Source organism: Natator depressus, chromosome 3 (genome assembly GCF_965152275.1).
Source record: "Natator depressus isolate rNatDep1 chromosome 3, rNatDep2.hap1, whole genome shotgun sequence".
NCBI lineage: Eukaryota > Metazoa > Chordata > Testudines > Cheloniidae > Natator > Natator depressus.
Window position 1 is genome coordinate 160,180,293 of NC_134236.1, and position 15,945 is coordinate 160,196,237.

A 15,945-nucleotide genomic window follows, 5' to 3' on the forward strand; every position below is an offset into this window, starting at 1 on the left:
CTCCTCTCTGGCCCCAGCCCCAAGGCAGCCTGCCTGCTGCACCCCAACGTTTGAACTCATCCCTGGCCCAGCCCCACTCCAGAGCCCGCACCCCCAGCCAGAGCCCTCACCCCCTGACCCCAACCCTCTGCCCCAGCCCTGAGCCCCTTCCTGCACCATGTACCCCTCAACCCCTCCCCACCACGCAGACCTCCCTCCGCACCCAACCCTCTGCCCTAGCCCTGAGCCCCTCCCATACCCCAAACCCCTCATCCCCAGCCCCACCCCAGAGCCTGCACCCCCAGCCAGCGCCCTCACCCCCCCCCCCGCATGCCAACCCTCTGCCCCAGCCCTAAGCCCCCTCCTGCACTGTGAACCCCTCATCCCTGGTCCCATTCTTTGCTTTGGAGTTGGCATTTCTTTCCTTTGTCCTTTATAAGTGATTCTTAGGTGTGAGTTGCTGTGGGTGCTAGACTGTCTGACTTGTAGGCCTTGTCTGCACTGGGGTTATTTTACACCAGCATAGCTGCATTTGTGTAAGCCCCTAGTGTAGACAATCCATGCCCAGTTAACCCTGACTTGTGCTGGCACAGTTTATCTCAGTATGAAACTCCAGTGTGGACAAGCCCTTAGTATGGTGACAACTCTACTTTATCTAAAAAATTAGCTTTATAAAAACAAACCCTTCAGACCCACAGAAAAATGTTCCCCATGTTATTTTTTTAAATTCTATTGAAAACACTGTTTGCTGGCTCCTGAAGAACATTGCAAAAGAAGGGGCTACATTTTGTTTTAATTTTAGAAAGTATTTGCTTTTGAGGGTTATTGATCCTAGAGTGCTTGGCTGTTTCCGTATTCAAAAGAATATTAATAAAGCTGATATTCTTAGTTAAATAATTTTTTCTTATGATAGTGATATTGTGCAATATAGGGAAACTGTTAAACACTTACTGTTTCCAGTCCATTTTTACATTATTTAAAAAAATACTTATCAGCTTACAAGGCAGGTGTGGCAGGGGGCAGGACTTGGACCCATTCTGGGCACCACCAAAAATTATACAAACCTGCTGCCACTGAGGGTGAATAGAGGTAAAGGTGGGCAGAGAGTGGGCAGAGTTTATGCCCTGCCCCCCACGATGCACCAACCAGCACAGCTGAGCCAGCACAGAGAGAGAAATAAGCAGCACCAGCAAAGGGCTGGCACAGAGTACTTCCCTCTTGAAGCAAAGGAGAAGCAGGAACCAGATTGTGACTCTCAGAATCACAGTCAGTTTCTGCCCAGGTTCTGGGACAATGGAGCCCTGCCACACACTCCCCTGACTCAGGTTTGACTCTAGCTAGTGTCTTGACCAAGGGCACACAGCAGGTCAACTGGAGAGTTAGGGACAGAACCCAGACCTCTTGTCTCTTGCTCTGCTCATGATGCCCCGCTTAAAGTAAGGCTGGCAAATCTAGACATAGAAAAAGATAATTTCAGTCTTGCAAACGTTTTTATTCTTTGCCCTTTGTGACACACATCCCTCAGCTCCTTATACTGGTTACGATGCTAGGCCATTCAGTCACAATACAAAGGAATTCAGATTAAGTTTCTGGATTGTTTACAGTAACGAGACATTTTATCATAAAACAAAGCTATTTTACTTTAAAAACAAAACAAACAATCTGTTCTACTTATTGTACCATTTGATAAACTCTATGGAATCAAACTTGCCTTTACAAGAAAACTGCAAAGATCTGGTATATGTTTGAAGAGAATATAGCATTCAGATATGCCTGCCACTATTTTAGCATCTCCATTTAGTAAACAGGGCTGGTTTGCTACTATGTGGTTCTTGCTTCTTTGGAGGCTGATCCTGCCCGATGCTGTGAGGGATCTTTCCTCAAATCCCTTTGACCTCACACCCTCCACCAGACACAGCTCTTATGCTTAAGGCTACAAGCAGGGTGGTGTAGGGCTGATGTAGCCAGCCCTATGCCACTCAAGGCTTCCCCTTACATTAAGGAAATCCTCAGCTAGCTACTTAGGCCAGCTTTAAATCTGCTTTGCATTTCTGGCGTAGTTCAAAGCAAATTTAGTGAAGGCCAGAATCTGGCCCCATATTCAAACAATTCACCCTTTGACTTGATTGAAAGTTTTGCCTTGAGTAGAGACAAATGGCCCATCCTGCAGTCCTACTGAGGTCAAGGAGATTACTTGTGAGAATAAGGGTTACGTGTGAGTAAAGCCAATGGGATCTGGCCAAATAATATTTATGGCAACTAATTATCTTTATAGTGACCTACTCTTCTTTGGAATTGTGTAGTTTGAATATCTCTGTATTACATTGCAGTTTTCATTTAAGAAGTATAGGGCTGGACTTCTCAATGAGATGAGAAGTTAAATTACTGTTTACATTACCTTTTGTTTTCAGTACAATAGCCAGTGTGTAAAACACTTTCCAGAAGCCCAGCACCCTAGTCAGAGGTTTCAAACAAACATTTTACCTTAATATATATTTATAGCTGGATTGTGTGTGTGTATATATATATTTATTCATTCATAAGCATACACAGTCCATCATATCAACCTGTATTCTAAGATAAAATCAAAAACCTTTGCATTCAATTATTTTAAAAAGGATTGACCGTCCTTCACAATACTTGTCCAATATGTGGGGAAACAAGCACTAAACAGCCCATTAATTTCAGATTAAACTGGACAACACACATGAAACAGCATGAGAAAATTACAGACTAAAATAATCTGGTCCTTTACAGGTACAATATCTTGTATACACCATTCTGGTGTGTAGAATATTCATGTTACACCATTCCATAATATTGTGATTTTTAACAATTTTTTTCCCCAATAAGAGGAAAACTATGCTACTGGATGGTTGACAGAATTAGGTCACAACTGAATGCATTTTAGACATAATTGTACCATACATAAACTGTTGCATCACAGATGGAATATAAAAATATATACCACTGGATATTCAATCACAGGAACAGTATATTTTTGGAAATCACTGCACTACCAGTGCAAGTTATTAATTTCTTTGTCATGGATGGGGAAAAAAGCATTAAAATCACTTAATTGTCAGATACAATAACTCTTTTTCCTTGGAGTCAGATGAACATTCTTGGATAACTGACATGAATCCCACCTTGATTCCAATGAGTGTTCATGCTCAGAATGCTGTGTATTTAACGTGTGTATTAGCAGCATCCTTAGCCACCACTCCCATGGATGGTGATCCTCGCCCTTCACTCTTCAGTACAAAATAGTCACTGAGAAGCTTTGCTCCTTGTGAAATAGCAGTTTGTGATGAACCAATTTCACTAAGCAGCATCTCCCATCAGATACCGATAGTTCTTTGACTTTGCCTCCACATGTAATAATTTTTTGCTTGGTTTTTTTTACAGCCACAGACTGGGATACACGGAGAAGCAGAAGATAAGCATAGTTTACTCAGCCTAGTCTCCATGGTACTCCAGAGCCGCAGTTGGCCATTATTCTTACTGTATATGTCTTTCATATACTGTATTACTGCTCAGGTTCAAAGCTTTCCTCTCCTTGCTATTCTTTTTACCAAGCATCACTGTAGGCTGACTTGTCCTTGCTCTCCATCCTTTGTTGTTCCCAGTCTTTAATGATGATTTTTGAGTTAAGAGCTCACTAAAGTGTAGATCATGCTGAATGCAAAAGAGAAAGAGCCAATATGAAAGCGTCCCTTTGAAGTATGCAGAGCACTTTGATTTTTATAACCTTTACCCTCCATTCCTAATTTTTGACTCTAACGGCCTATGCCTTCCTTTGCCATACTGGCTCACGTTCCTTCCATCTCTCTATAGCAACTGAATTACGGTGGATTCAAGATTAGTATCAGAAATCACTCAAGATGCTATGAACTCATTAGCCATTTTCCATACAAGTTGTGTATGAGCTTAATAATGGACAATGTCTGAGCCTGAAAAGTGAAGAAAATAAAACCACTCTACTATTGTGTTTGATCTTTGAAATTTCTGCCAGCCATTCCCAGAAGGGAAAGCAGGGTTTCCACTGAAATTGTATTGTTTCATTTCTTAAGAGAAAAAATCTTCATGCAATGGAGGAAACATCAAAAATAAAGAGATCAGTTGGATAGGATACATATATCTTAAGTGTAACTCTGTATAACTATGAAATCATATTATACTACCACAGACCTGCTTCATTGTATCTCCATCTCTGATAATATAGGGAGGGGTGGCATAGGTGATTCTGTAATTTACACTAAATTGCTTAGGGCCAGATTGCAATGGTAAGTTTCTGGCCATGTTTTAGGATGACAGAAATGAGCGCTTCAGAAGGGGCTGAGCCCCGCAGGGAATTCTGAAAACACTGTAACTAGCTGATACTAGTCTGCTGGCCAGTACAAAAGGGTGAAGGAAAAGGTACTATGGCTCTGCCTTCTCCAAACAGACCAAGGAAGGGATGGATGAAGTTAGCACTGCCAGGAGAGCTAACAAAGCATAATCCCTGTCCTTCCCACTCAGACAGTATCTGACTCATGCCAAGGGGAGCAGACGGGTAAGAGGGGGCAGGACCCTTGTGCCTTCTCACACACAATTTTGCTCTTAGTTATTACTTTTTAATTTAACTGCCACAAATTTTAACATGCAGCCTGCAGCATTTAGACCTCAGGATAATGCTGTAATTGACAAGTGAGCAGATATTACATTATCACTATTGCTAATCAGGAAGGGACATTCAGCCTCCCACAGCAGTGTATTGATTGAACAAGCCCCACTTTACAAAGCATTATGCAACATAAGGGTGCTTGGAGATGGGGTACCGGACGTGATCCCAGCTATGAGAGGAGTAGAGGGAAAACTAAAATAAAATAACTTCATTTAAAATTAAAAGCATGAATTTGTGTTGTCAAGCTGCTTTAGTGTAATTACATGGCTCCTACCAGCAAAAGTGCAAGGATCATGCAGGTGTCTCCTTAACTAGACATGATCCCTGCATATTCCTTGCATCAGCCATTTGCATTTCTGCCCTTAGTAAATGTGACAGTGTAAGGGGGAGGAGTGGGGTGGAGCTGTCCATGGACCTGGAGTCTTTCCTTGACCTACAGTGACATTCAGATGAGGCCTTATCTATCTTTATAATGCAAGGTAGGCTGGCTCAGGATAGGCCACAGGAGAGGTACTGCCAAGCGCACCTTACTGCTGCAGACCAAAGCATGCACCTGCAGCCATGGAGCGCCCTTTCTAGTGCTCTTTTAAGTGTTAGGTAAGAATCAACTCGCAAAGCATAGGGCAGGATTTGACCCTAATATTATATCTTATTAACAGCTGATGTAACTTATTTGCTATGATATCAATATAGAGTGACATCCATCTAAACAGACTATCCAAAGGACCAAAAAAAAATTAGTTTCCTAGCAGAGATAGCTGTTTGACTGAAGGTTGAATGAAACTGTATTGGAAACCTTGAGGATGCATTGGGGCCCAATTCAGGAAAGCACGTAAGTACATGCTTCACTTTAAGTCCTATGACCTCAATGGGTCTTAAACGCATGCTTAAGTGCTGTTCTGAACAGGGATCTTGTCCTGAATCAGGGACTGAAATGGTTCTCCAGAAAAAGGGAATGAGGTTGTCTGTTCTTGTTGGTCTGTAGCGGAAGCTTAATTTTTACATAAAAAACAGCTCTGTACCACTTCCACATGGGAATGATCAAGCTTACCAGTAAAGATAGTAGAAGAAGGAAAGGAGATAGAAAGCTAGTTTACACCATGCTTCTTTCTGACAGTAACTCAAGGTGTCTGCATTCATGACTGCAGGTGGATCATATGCGAGCTCTGAACTATCCGCTGGGCAATGGAAATACCTGAAAGAGCAAGAGAAAACATCTGGAGCGACACTAATATTCTCAATCAAATTTTTACAGGTTGCAGGTCCTCATGTCCCAGATCACTAGCCAGAGTCAGGAATAAATCCCATCTCCTCCCATGATATAGCAATCCACAGTAAGGTTCAGTGTGGAGGTTTTAGATCTTCCTCTGAAGCATATGGCATTGGCCATTGTTGAAATCTGATACTAATCTAAATAGATTACTCATATATCCCTGTAGCAATTAATTCTTGTGGACTTCCTATGTTCGATTAACTGTTTAGAATAATACATTCCATCCTCCTTATGTGACTGTGACTTACTCTCTAATACTAATATGTTATGAGTGGCAGTGTTGTCTAGTGGTCAGAACAGGTAATCAAGATTCCTGAATGCTAATAGCAGCTACGTCACTGACTAACTGCATGACAACAGGTAATTCTCTCTGAACCAATAAGCACTTCAGTTTATCCATCTGTAAAAAGAATATAATAATACTTGCATACCTCATATATAGGACCCTATCAAATTCACAGCCATGAAAAATGTGTCATGGATCGTGAAATCTGGTCTTTTGCTTGTTTTTACCCAATTACTAAACAGTTTTCACAGGGGAAACCAGCATTTCTCAAATTGGGGTTCCTGACCCAAAATGGAGTTGCAGGGGGTCGCAGTATTGCCACCCTTACTCCTGCGCTGCCTTCAGAGCTGGGTGGACGGAAAGTGGCAGCTGTGAGCCGGGCACCCCGCTCTGAAGGCAGCGCCCCGCCAGCAGCAGTGTAGAAGTGACGGTGACAATACCTTGCTATGCCACCCTTACTTCTGTACTGCTGCCTGCAGAGCTGGGTGGCCAGAAAGTGGCAGCTGACGATTGAGGGCCCAACTCTGAAGGCAGCAGCGCAGAAGTAAGGGTGGCAAAACCATACCAGGCCATCCTTACTTCTATGCTGCTGCTGCTGGCAGCTGCTCTGCCTTCATTGCTGGGCTCCCGGCCAGCAGTGGCCGCTCTCCAGCTGCTCAGCTCTGAAGGCAGCACCGTCACCAGCAACAGCACGGAAGTAAGGGTAGCAGTACCCCACCCCCCTCCCCCACAATAACCTTGTGACCCCCTCACAACTCCTTTTTGGGTCGGGACCCCTTCAATTACAGCACCGTGCAATTTCAGATTTAAATAGCTGATATAATGAAATTTACTATTTTTAAAATCCTATGACCGTGAAATTGACCAACATGGAACTTGAATTTGGTAGGGCCCTACTCATATGGGCTGTATTATATGGCTTAGTTGCATTGTTATATGGCTGAAAAATTTGCCACCAGCATAATTTTTGAATGGAAAATGACTTTTCTGCACAAGGGAAATTTCCATATTTGTTGAAAATGTTTGGGTTTATAATGAAAGCTCAAAAAAAAAAGAAGAAAAATGTTGAAGAAAATACATTGATTTTGTCTAAATTATTTTGTGGGGAAAAATAATTTCCTGATCAATTCTAGTTAAATGCTTTGAGATACTTAGATGAAGTATTATTATTACTGTTAAAAATACAGGATAGTAACTGATTATATTTACATGTTTATTTAAAAACCCACCCATCCTTTTAAAGGATGCAGAGCCAGCACATAGCCAACCTGTGGAACCAGATGTTTAACTTCTCATTAATGATAACCATGTCCTCTCTCCCTCCTTCCCTTCTAGCATTTGTCACACTCACTCATCTTTATATAGACTGCAGATTCTTTAAAAGGGGCCATAGGTGAAATTCTGGCTCCATTGACTTCATTGGGGCTATGATTTCACCCCACATCTTCCTGTGTCTTTGTACAGCACTTGGCATAATGGACCCTGATCCTTACTAGAGGCATAATAATAAGAGTAATAGCATACATACACAGACATCTCTGCAGATAAAGATCGACTATATTCCCCCCCAAAGCATGACTATAAACACTCGCCATCCACAAACAACATTTTTGCCTTGCACATTAAATATAATTTTCACACTTGCCAGACACCTGTTCTTGTGACACTTGAGGTGTTCCCCTCTGCGAAAATTGTGTTGGAAATACTATTAGCTTTCATGTGTTCAGCCCCACCAGAGAGAAAGCACATTCACAGCTCCATCAAGCTTTTTGAGAATTAGATTGTCACTCTAAACTCAGAATAATACACTGTGCCATTCCACTTGTAATTAGTACTGAGCTTTTGTAGCAAATACTACGAGAGAGCTACCACTCTTTAGTTTGACACCAAGATACTCCTAATTATCTTCTTCACTATAACACTGCTCTTTGCACTGCTACACAGCAGTGGATTTCTGCTACATTCTTTAGCCCTCCTGATATAAAGAGACCCTGACAAGATAAAAATTATGTATGTCTTTTTAAATTTTTATGGGAATGTAGTGCTACTGAAAGGTGCTATACTGACAGCACTGGGAATTAAAGTCCCTTAGTTATCCTAAGGACAGATGGAGGGCTGATTCTTTGCTAGGGTGAACTGGGGGCTTGGCTACCAGGGTGCTGGCTGCAGTTCCCTGATCCTACATTGTCTGGCTCTAGCATAAATTAGAGCTGCTGAAGAGAAGCTTTACCTTAAGCAACTAATTCTTAATGTCCCTCAGTGACCTTAACCAGTGGAAGATCAGGCATAGAGCAGCTCCATGCCACCACGTCCCACTCCTGCAATGCCCCCTCCCTCCCACTGCCTCTGCCAGTTTTACACTAATGGAAAACTTGTCTGCAGACAGCTACAGCCAGAATCCAGCCACTCTGCAGAGCAGCACAAAGTGGCTCGAGAAGATCAGAGAATCTGGCCACAAGTAGGGTTGCCAACTCCCCCATTTTGGCTGGGAGTCTCCTGGAATCGGGCTTGATCTCCTGGAGGCTACTGAAGCCAATCCAGGAGATTTTAGTCCACTAAAAGTCTGGTGGTGCAGCAGGGCTAAGGCAGGCTCCCTGGCTCTGCGCTGCTCCCGGAAGTGGCCAGCATGTCCCCATGGCTCCTAGGTGGAGGTGCAGCCAGGGTGTCTCCGCGCGCTGCCCCCACCCTGAGCACTGACTCTGCAGCTCCCATTGGCCAGGAATGGGGAATCGCGGCCAAAGGAACCTGCAGGGGAGGTGCCTACAGGCAGGGGCAGCATGCAGAGCCACCTGGCACCCCCTCCTGCACCCCAACCCCCTGCCCCAGCATCAGCCTGGAGCTCCCTCCCACACCCAAACTCCCTCCCAGAGCCTGCACCCCAACCCCCTGCCCCAGCCCGGTGAAAGTGAGTGAGGGTGGAGGAGAGTGAGCGATGGAGAGAGGGGGGCTGGAGTGAGCAGGGGAAGTGGCCTCCGAGAAGGGGCAGAGCATGGGGTGGGGCCTTGGGGAAGGGGTGGGGAAAGGGTGTTTGGGTTTGTGCAATTAGACAGTTGGCAACCCTAACCACAAGTACAGATAGTGAAAGTGGAAACATCCCTCAGACTCCCCCCATCAATGATCCACAACCCTGATGGAAGGGTTGAGAGGGTAGTTTCATCTCCACACCCGAAATCAATCCCTCTAGATAGCAGGCTCTTTCGGGCCAGGACAGCCCTGTGTCTGTATAGTGCCTAGTGCAATGGTTAGTTCCACTTTCATATTCTAGTCATTTCCTGGTTCTCATGCACAACTAGGCTGCTGTAGTATTTGTGTTCCAACACTGTGTAGGAATAGTTAATTAACTTAATCTAAGATTTTATTTTTTTATTTTATTTTCCTTCCCCCCCCCCAAAAATGTCATTAAAATATTTCTTTTAATATTCAGGTTTGTAGAAACTTTAAAATCCATGCCATCCTCTTCACTGGAACCTGAATGCCTCATGTTTTCCTCTTTCTCCAGACTGATTGTTAAAGTTTGAGGCCCTTTCATCTTAAAAGTATGAACCCACAGCAGAACTGAGTTTCATCCACCTGTGCAACTAATGGTACAGAAAGGGAGATTGGAGAAAGAAATCCATCCTTCGTGTTACTGCCGTGTTTTCATTATCTGGTGCCATATACATGCATGTTGATTGGGCAAATGAGGGTGACAATAGTCCAGTACACAGAAGACAGCCTTACCTCCAAAAATGATAAAAAACCAGAGGAACATTCAGCCCCAGGGTTAGCCATTCCTGAGCACACAAGAACATGATGCAGAAAAGGCTATGGATAGAATACTCAGGCAGCACGAGCTGAAGAAAAGAAAAGGCAGAAGAGAACAGGTCTGTCAGAAAAGCATCTCTGTGATTTGTATAGTTTAAAACAGCTTTTCAGTAGACTAAGCATATCTGCAAGTCTGATGGGTCTATGTGCCCCCAAGTGCATCTTAACTGAGAGGCAATATGGTCTAAAGAAATGAGCACAGGATTGAATGCTGAGTTCTAATCTTGACTCCACTCCAATGACTTATTGAGAGACCCTGGATAAGTCACTTATCCTCTTCTTGCTTCAGTTTCCCCTGTCTGCCAAATGGGGATTATAATATTTGCCTATCTCACTGGGGTGTTCTGAGAATAAATGAGTGAATGGTTACAAAGAGCTATTCCAAGGCTAACTATTATAACTGAACCATTTGAAAAGAAAAGTGGAGATCTAGTACTGAAGTTTCACTTTTGTTTGGTTTCAGAGTAACAGCCGTGTTAGTCTGTATTCGCAAAAAGAAAAGGAGTACTTGTGGCACCTTAGAGACTAACCAATTTATTTGAGCATGAGCTTTCGTGAGCTACAGCTCACTTCATCGGATGAAGTGAGCTGTAGCTCACGAAAGCTCATGCTCAAATAAATTGGTTAGTCTATAAGGTGCCACAAGTACTCCTTTTCTTTTCACTTTTGTTTGGGATTTAAAGTGCCCTTGAAAAAAAACCAGAAGATTGTTTTCAACTATTTCGATTTTCTATAACAGGATTAAATCACTGGGAGACTCATGTAGATATTAGAGAGCAGTTTAGGCCAAACTCTTGTGAGAAGGGAACCTTGAAAAGTCTCTCCCTAGTAACAACATGGCTCCAAGTGTCAGGGCTCTTTGGACCCAAGAAGTGGGTCATTTCTCAGAGAGAGAAACTGGGTGGACATTAGAAACGCTCCTACCATCAACGCTGGTGGAACTGAATAGGTAGCAACAGGGAAATAAAATTTTAAGGAAGAAAGGCTCCTGTAGACAAGACCATAGAGCCCTGTCACTATCTCTACTGCTTTTCCCCTTTCTTAGTTGGTCTTTTTCTCTCATTTTCTCAGGTGCTCTTTTTTACAACCATAAAGATTCATTTGCCGACAGCAATCATTTCTCACCAGGCAGAAACCTTTGTAGGCATCTTGGCTTCATCTCTTGCAGTGTCTTGGAGCCCCCACAGCTAAGGTCAGGCTGCCCCACAAAAGGCATCTGGAGTTTGGTTGGTACTAGTTCAGCTGCCACAGTGACCCCTCTTTGGAGCTCTATCATGGTATTGTAATGGAGCCCAACCTTTCCCTTTTTTCGGAATCTTTTCATCTCGCAGTCACAGAACTTTTATTTATCTTTGGAACTTTTAACACATTTAGAGACATCTTATCCTGTGCCAGTAGCTTCAGTTCTAGTACCCTCAAAGCTCTATCTCCTCGGCCAGTGATTCTTAAACTTGAGTATTGGCAACCCCTTTCACACAGCAAACCTACGGGTGCGACCCCCCCCTTATAAATTAAAAACACACTTTTTTATATTTAACATTATTATAAATGCTGGAGGCAACGCAGGGTTTGGAGGTGGAGGCTGACAGCATGCGACCCGCCATATAATAACCTTGCGACCCCCTGAGGGGTCACGACCCCCAGTCTGAGAACCCCTGTCCTAGGCAGATGACAAATCATGGCCCAACTATACAGTTTGATTCCAGACTCAGGTAATTTATCACTGCTGCTTTTTTCCCCTTCTTCAGAATTTGATTTATAGTATAACACTAACCTTTCTAGCAAGGGAGATTCATCACAGTCACAAATTGTAGATACAAAGTGCTAAATCGTGGACATATATCTGGCTAAGCACCCCAGCACTGAAAGTGGATTACTTAGCAATCCATTCCCATATACCTGTTCTTAATAGCCTTTTTAGGGTTTTAGTCTTTTAAGTGATCCATTATCAGTAAAATGTACAAAACTGGTAAATCTGGAGGGAAACTGACCTCACTGACTTCTATGAGGCTACATGGGCATAAGGCAGGGCAGGATTTGGCCACTGGAGACCAAAGTCCTCTGTTTATCCAGGGATCAGGATTGCCAGGGCCAGTAGCGGGGCAAGCTCCCCCCAACACTTCTCGGAGAATATGTCTGTGAAGAATGTGGGAGACATCTGTATTATTTGGGCCTCTCCTTTTGTCCCTCCAGGCCCATGAACATGATACAGTTCTGTGGTGACCTAGAATCCTACTTTCAACATCTCCGACTCAAGGAATATTTCCAACACACCTCTGAACAACTTACTAGCCCACAGAATCCTTCCTACCAGCACTACAAAAAGAAGGATTCTGCATGGACTCCTCCTGAAGGTCGAAACAGACTGGACTTCTACATAGATTGCTTCCATTGACGTGCAAGGGCTGAAATTGTGGAAAAGCAGCATCACTTGCCCCATAACCTCAGCCGTGCAGAACACAATGCCATCAACAGCCTGAGGAACAACTCTGATATCATAATCAAAAAGGCTGACAAAGGAGGTGCTGTCGTCATCATGGATAAGTTGGAATATGAACAAGAGGCTGCTAGGCAGGTCTCTAACTCCACATTCTACAGGCCATTACTCTCTGATCCCACTGAGGGTTAGCAAAAGAAACTACACCATCTGCTCAAGAAACTCCCTGAAAAAGCACAGGAACAGATCTGTACAGACACATGCCTAGAACCCCGACCAGGGGTATTCTATTTGCTACCCAAGATCCATAAACCTGGAAATCCTGGATGCCCCATCATCTCAGGCATTGGCACCCTAACAGTAGGATTGTCTGGCTATGTGGACTCTCTCCTCAGGCCCTACGCTACCAGCACTCCCAGCTATCTTCGAAATTTGTTAGTCTCTAAGGTGCCACAAGTACTTCTCGTTCTTTTTGCAGATACAGACTAACACAGCTGCTACTCTGAAACCAATGAATATTATGTGTACCTCTGCATATTTAATTGTCGTTATGCTGTTTGCTACCCAGTTTCAAAAGGTTAACTACTGAAGGAGCTCACCCTCAGCCTGGCAGACAATGGCTGAAGATAACCCACTGACTAGTACTTAAATACAGGGGTCAATTCCTTTGAAGTTTTACCTCCACAGTGCTCTGGTCAATAGGCTGGCTGGTAACTCTGGGGTGGGGGAGGGAAGAGGAAGGAACTCCAACTGGGGGAAATGAAACAAAGAATTGTGGAGGGGTTAAAAACCTCAATCCTGAAGTTGAGAGGGACACAGAAGGAGGCGGTGAGTGCTGGGGAGCAGACTGACCTTCATTCCCTGAGGCTGAGGAGTCTTGGATAAGTTAGACGTAACCTTTAGGTAAGACAAAGGCATGTAGGCTGCGTGTTGTTTTAACCCTTTTCTCCAAATGCTGCATTCCTTTAGATGTATATCAAGAATATTTTGTTTTGAAGAAAGAAAAGGAGCACTTGTGGCACCTTAGAGACTAACCAATTTATTTGAGCATAAGCTTTCGTGAGCTACAGCTCACTTCATCGGATGCATACTGTGGAAAGTGTAGAAGATCTTTTATACACACAAAGCATGAAAAAATACCTCCCCCCACCCCACTCTCCTGCTGGCAATAGCTTATCTAAAGTGATCACTCTCCTTACAATGTGTATGATAATCAAGTTGGGCCATTTCCCGCACAAATCCAGGTTTTCTCGAGGTATTTTTTCATGCTTTGTGTGTATAAAAGATCTTCTACACTTTCCATAGTATGCATCCGATGAAGTGAGCTGTAGCTCACGAAAGCTTATGCTCAAATAAATTGGTTAGTCTCTAAGGTGCCACAAGTACTCCTTTTCTTTTTGCGAATACAGACTAACATGGCTGTTACTCTGAAACTTGTTTTGAAGAAGCTGATCTGAGTCACTGGGTCCCCTACTGGTCACAGCTCCCAAAGGGGATCCATGCAGGCAGCCAAACATAGTCAGGCCTGCAGACTAATCATCTTTGGTACACAGGATGCTATAGCCTGGAGACGGCGAGTCAGGGAACTCCGCCCTGAGAGAAGTGAAAGTGCAGGACCTGTCACTTCACAGGGTGTCCAGAGAGAAACGGAGAGAGAGGTCAAAGGTACAGCTGGTCCTGAACCATAACAGTGCCCAGGGATGCTGGAACAATTTGTGGTACTGAGAGCCATTGAACCAAACTGTAAACCCTGTATATAATGGAAACCACTTCAAGGTGGGGGCGGGGAAGGGGGCGCGGCAGGACTCCCAGACCCCTAGTTCCAGCACCTATGACTATGCCTTAGCTCTAAGCTGGAGGAATCATCCTAGGGCCTGAGCCAATGCCCAATGAATTTAATGTAAACTTTCAATTGACTTCAGTGGGCACTGGATTGGGCTCCTAGAAAGGAAAAGGTTGGTTCAAAATCCAGGCCCACTCAGTCCTTGCCATCTCTGCCAAGACAGTCCATTCTGGTGGTAGTTTTTCTGATGTGGGTGACCTGTTCATTAAGAATTAGGCTGAGAGCACTAACTCATTTCATACAGACCACACAGCAGCTGTCAGAAGGTACCCACTTTAGGATACATCTGATCTGCTCTTAATTTGAACCGGTGACCTAGGAAAGGAAGCCTCCAAATTCCATTACTAATTGGTCTTGAATAATGTAGTCCCTGAGTGAATGGTGTTTCAGTGTTTCTTTCTCAAATCATGGTGACTGTTATATAGACCAGACACCACAATATGCAATTCTAGGAAAATTCAAGGTACCAAGATGATAGATTTAGCGACAGTAGCCCTGGAACATTCCAACAGCCAAATTCTGCACTCAGTCACATGTATGTAACCCCACAGGGTTGCAGATAAAATTTAGTCTCAAGTGATGACCGCTGGACACAGCTTTGGCATCTTTTGAGATAGGTACCAGGATATGGGACTGGAGGAGAAAACTGTCAAAGTAAAGCAACTGGTAAGACACTTTTCAGAGTAACAGCTGTGTTAGTCTGTATTCGCAAAAAGAAAAGGAGGACTTGTGGCACCTTAGAGACTAACCAATTTATTTGAGCATAAGCTTTCGTGAGCTACAGCTCACTTCATCGGATGCATACTGTGGAAATTGCAGAAGACATTATATACACAGAGACCATGAAACAATACCTCCTCCCACCCCACTCTCCTGCTGGTAATAGACACTGCTGCTGTTGGGCTGCTCTGGGCCCTGCTGCTTGATGAACAGCAGTGGTGATGTAGTAGCCCAGGAATGCTGCCTGCTGACATTCACCAGAGGGAAGACCTTGAAGGGAAATCTGAGAAGAAGATCAACAGCTTGCAGGACCAAAGTTCATGAGCAGAAACACAGGTTGGTACAATGCATGGAAGCAGAGGTAAGGAAAATGCATTATATCCTACTGTTATTTAAGTAGTTTAGGGTAAGTTGGTGTTTTGGTCTATTGAATATAATTTGTTTACTTTATGAAAAAGATGCTAATCCCTTAATCAAAACCCATCATTTGTACCAGGTGCCCTTACAACAATTACAACGTACAATTTAATATAGACAGAAAAAAAAATCGCTCATCTCATCATAAATACCTAATCTCCCAGTGCACCAGACAATGAATACACACACACACACACACACACACACACACACGTACTCTCCTCCTCAGAATTCTAAGAGAAAACAGAACCTTGTAGCAACTCCAGGAGTTTACAGATCTGGGCTCTGCTGGACTATGGCACAGGAAGGTGACTTTCAGAGTCAGTCTCCCTTACAGACAACACCCTCATTTTCCTCGCAACTTGAACTCCCCCACGGATCAAAATTGCGGCAGTTGAGCTACCTCAGAGCTGAGGCAGTCTCTCAGGTAGTTCAATCCCAAACCATTGGGCTTCTTGTTTTCTGTATATATGCTGTTGTTGTTCTGTTTACAAAACATCCCTGTCTTTTTATATAGCTA

The 15,945-nt window shown here is 43.7% G+C and overlaps 1 protein-coding gene across 2 annotated transcripts in view; it reads right to left on the minus strand.

The window, feature by feature from the left end:
• Nucleotides 1-1,483: 1,483 nt before the first annotated feature.
• The window catches only part of CNIH3 (cornichon family AMPA receptor auxiliary protein 3), an 83,366-nt gene continuing 68,904 nt past the window's right edge, over nt 1,484-15,945 (minus strand). For both annotated transcript variants that reach the window (XM_074947105.1, XM_074947106.1), the window contains exons 4-6: nt 9,925-10,037; nt 5,697-5,840; nt 1,484-3,657 (exon numbers count right to left, since the gene is read on the minus strand). In XM_074947105.1, the coding sequence (XP_074803206.1) occupies nt 3,630-3,657; nt 5,697-5,840; nt 9,925-10,037 (285 nt within the window). In that variant the 3' untranslated portion in view covers nt 1,484-3,629. The remainder of the gene's footprint in view (nt 3,658-5,696; nt 5,841-9,924; nt 10,038-15,945) is intronic.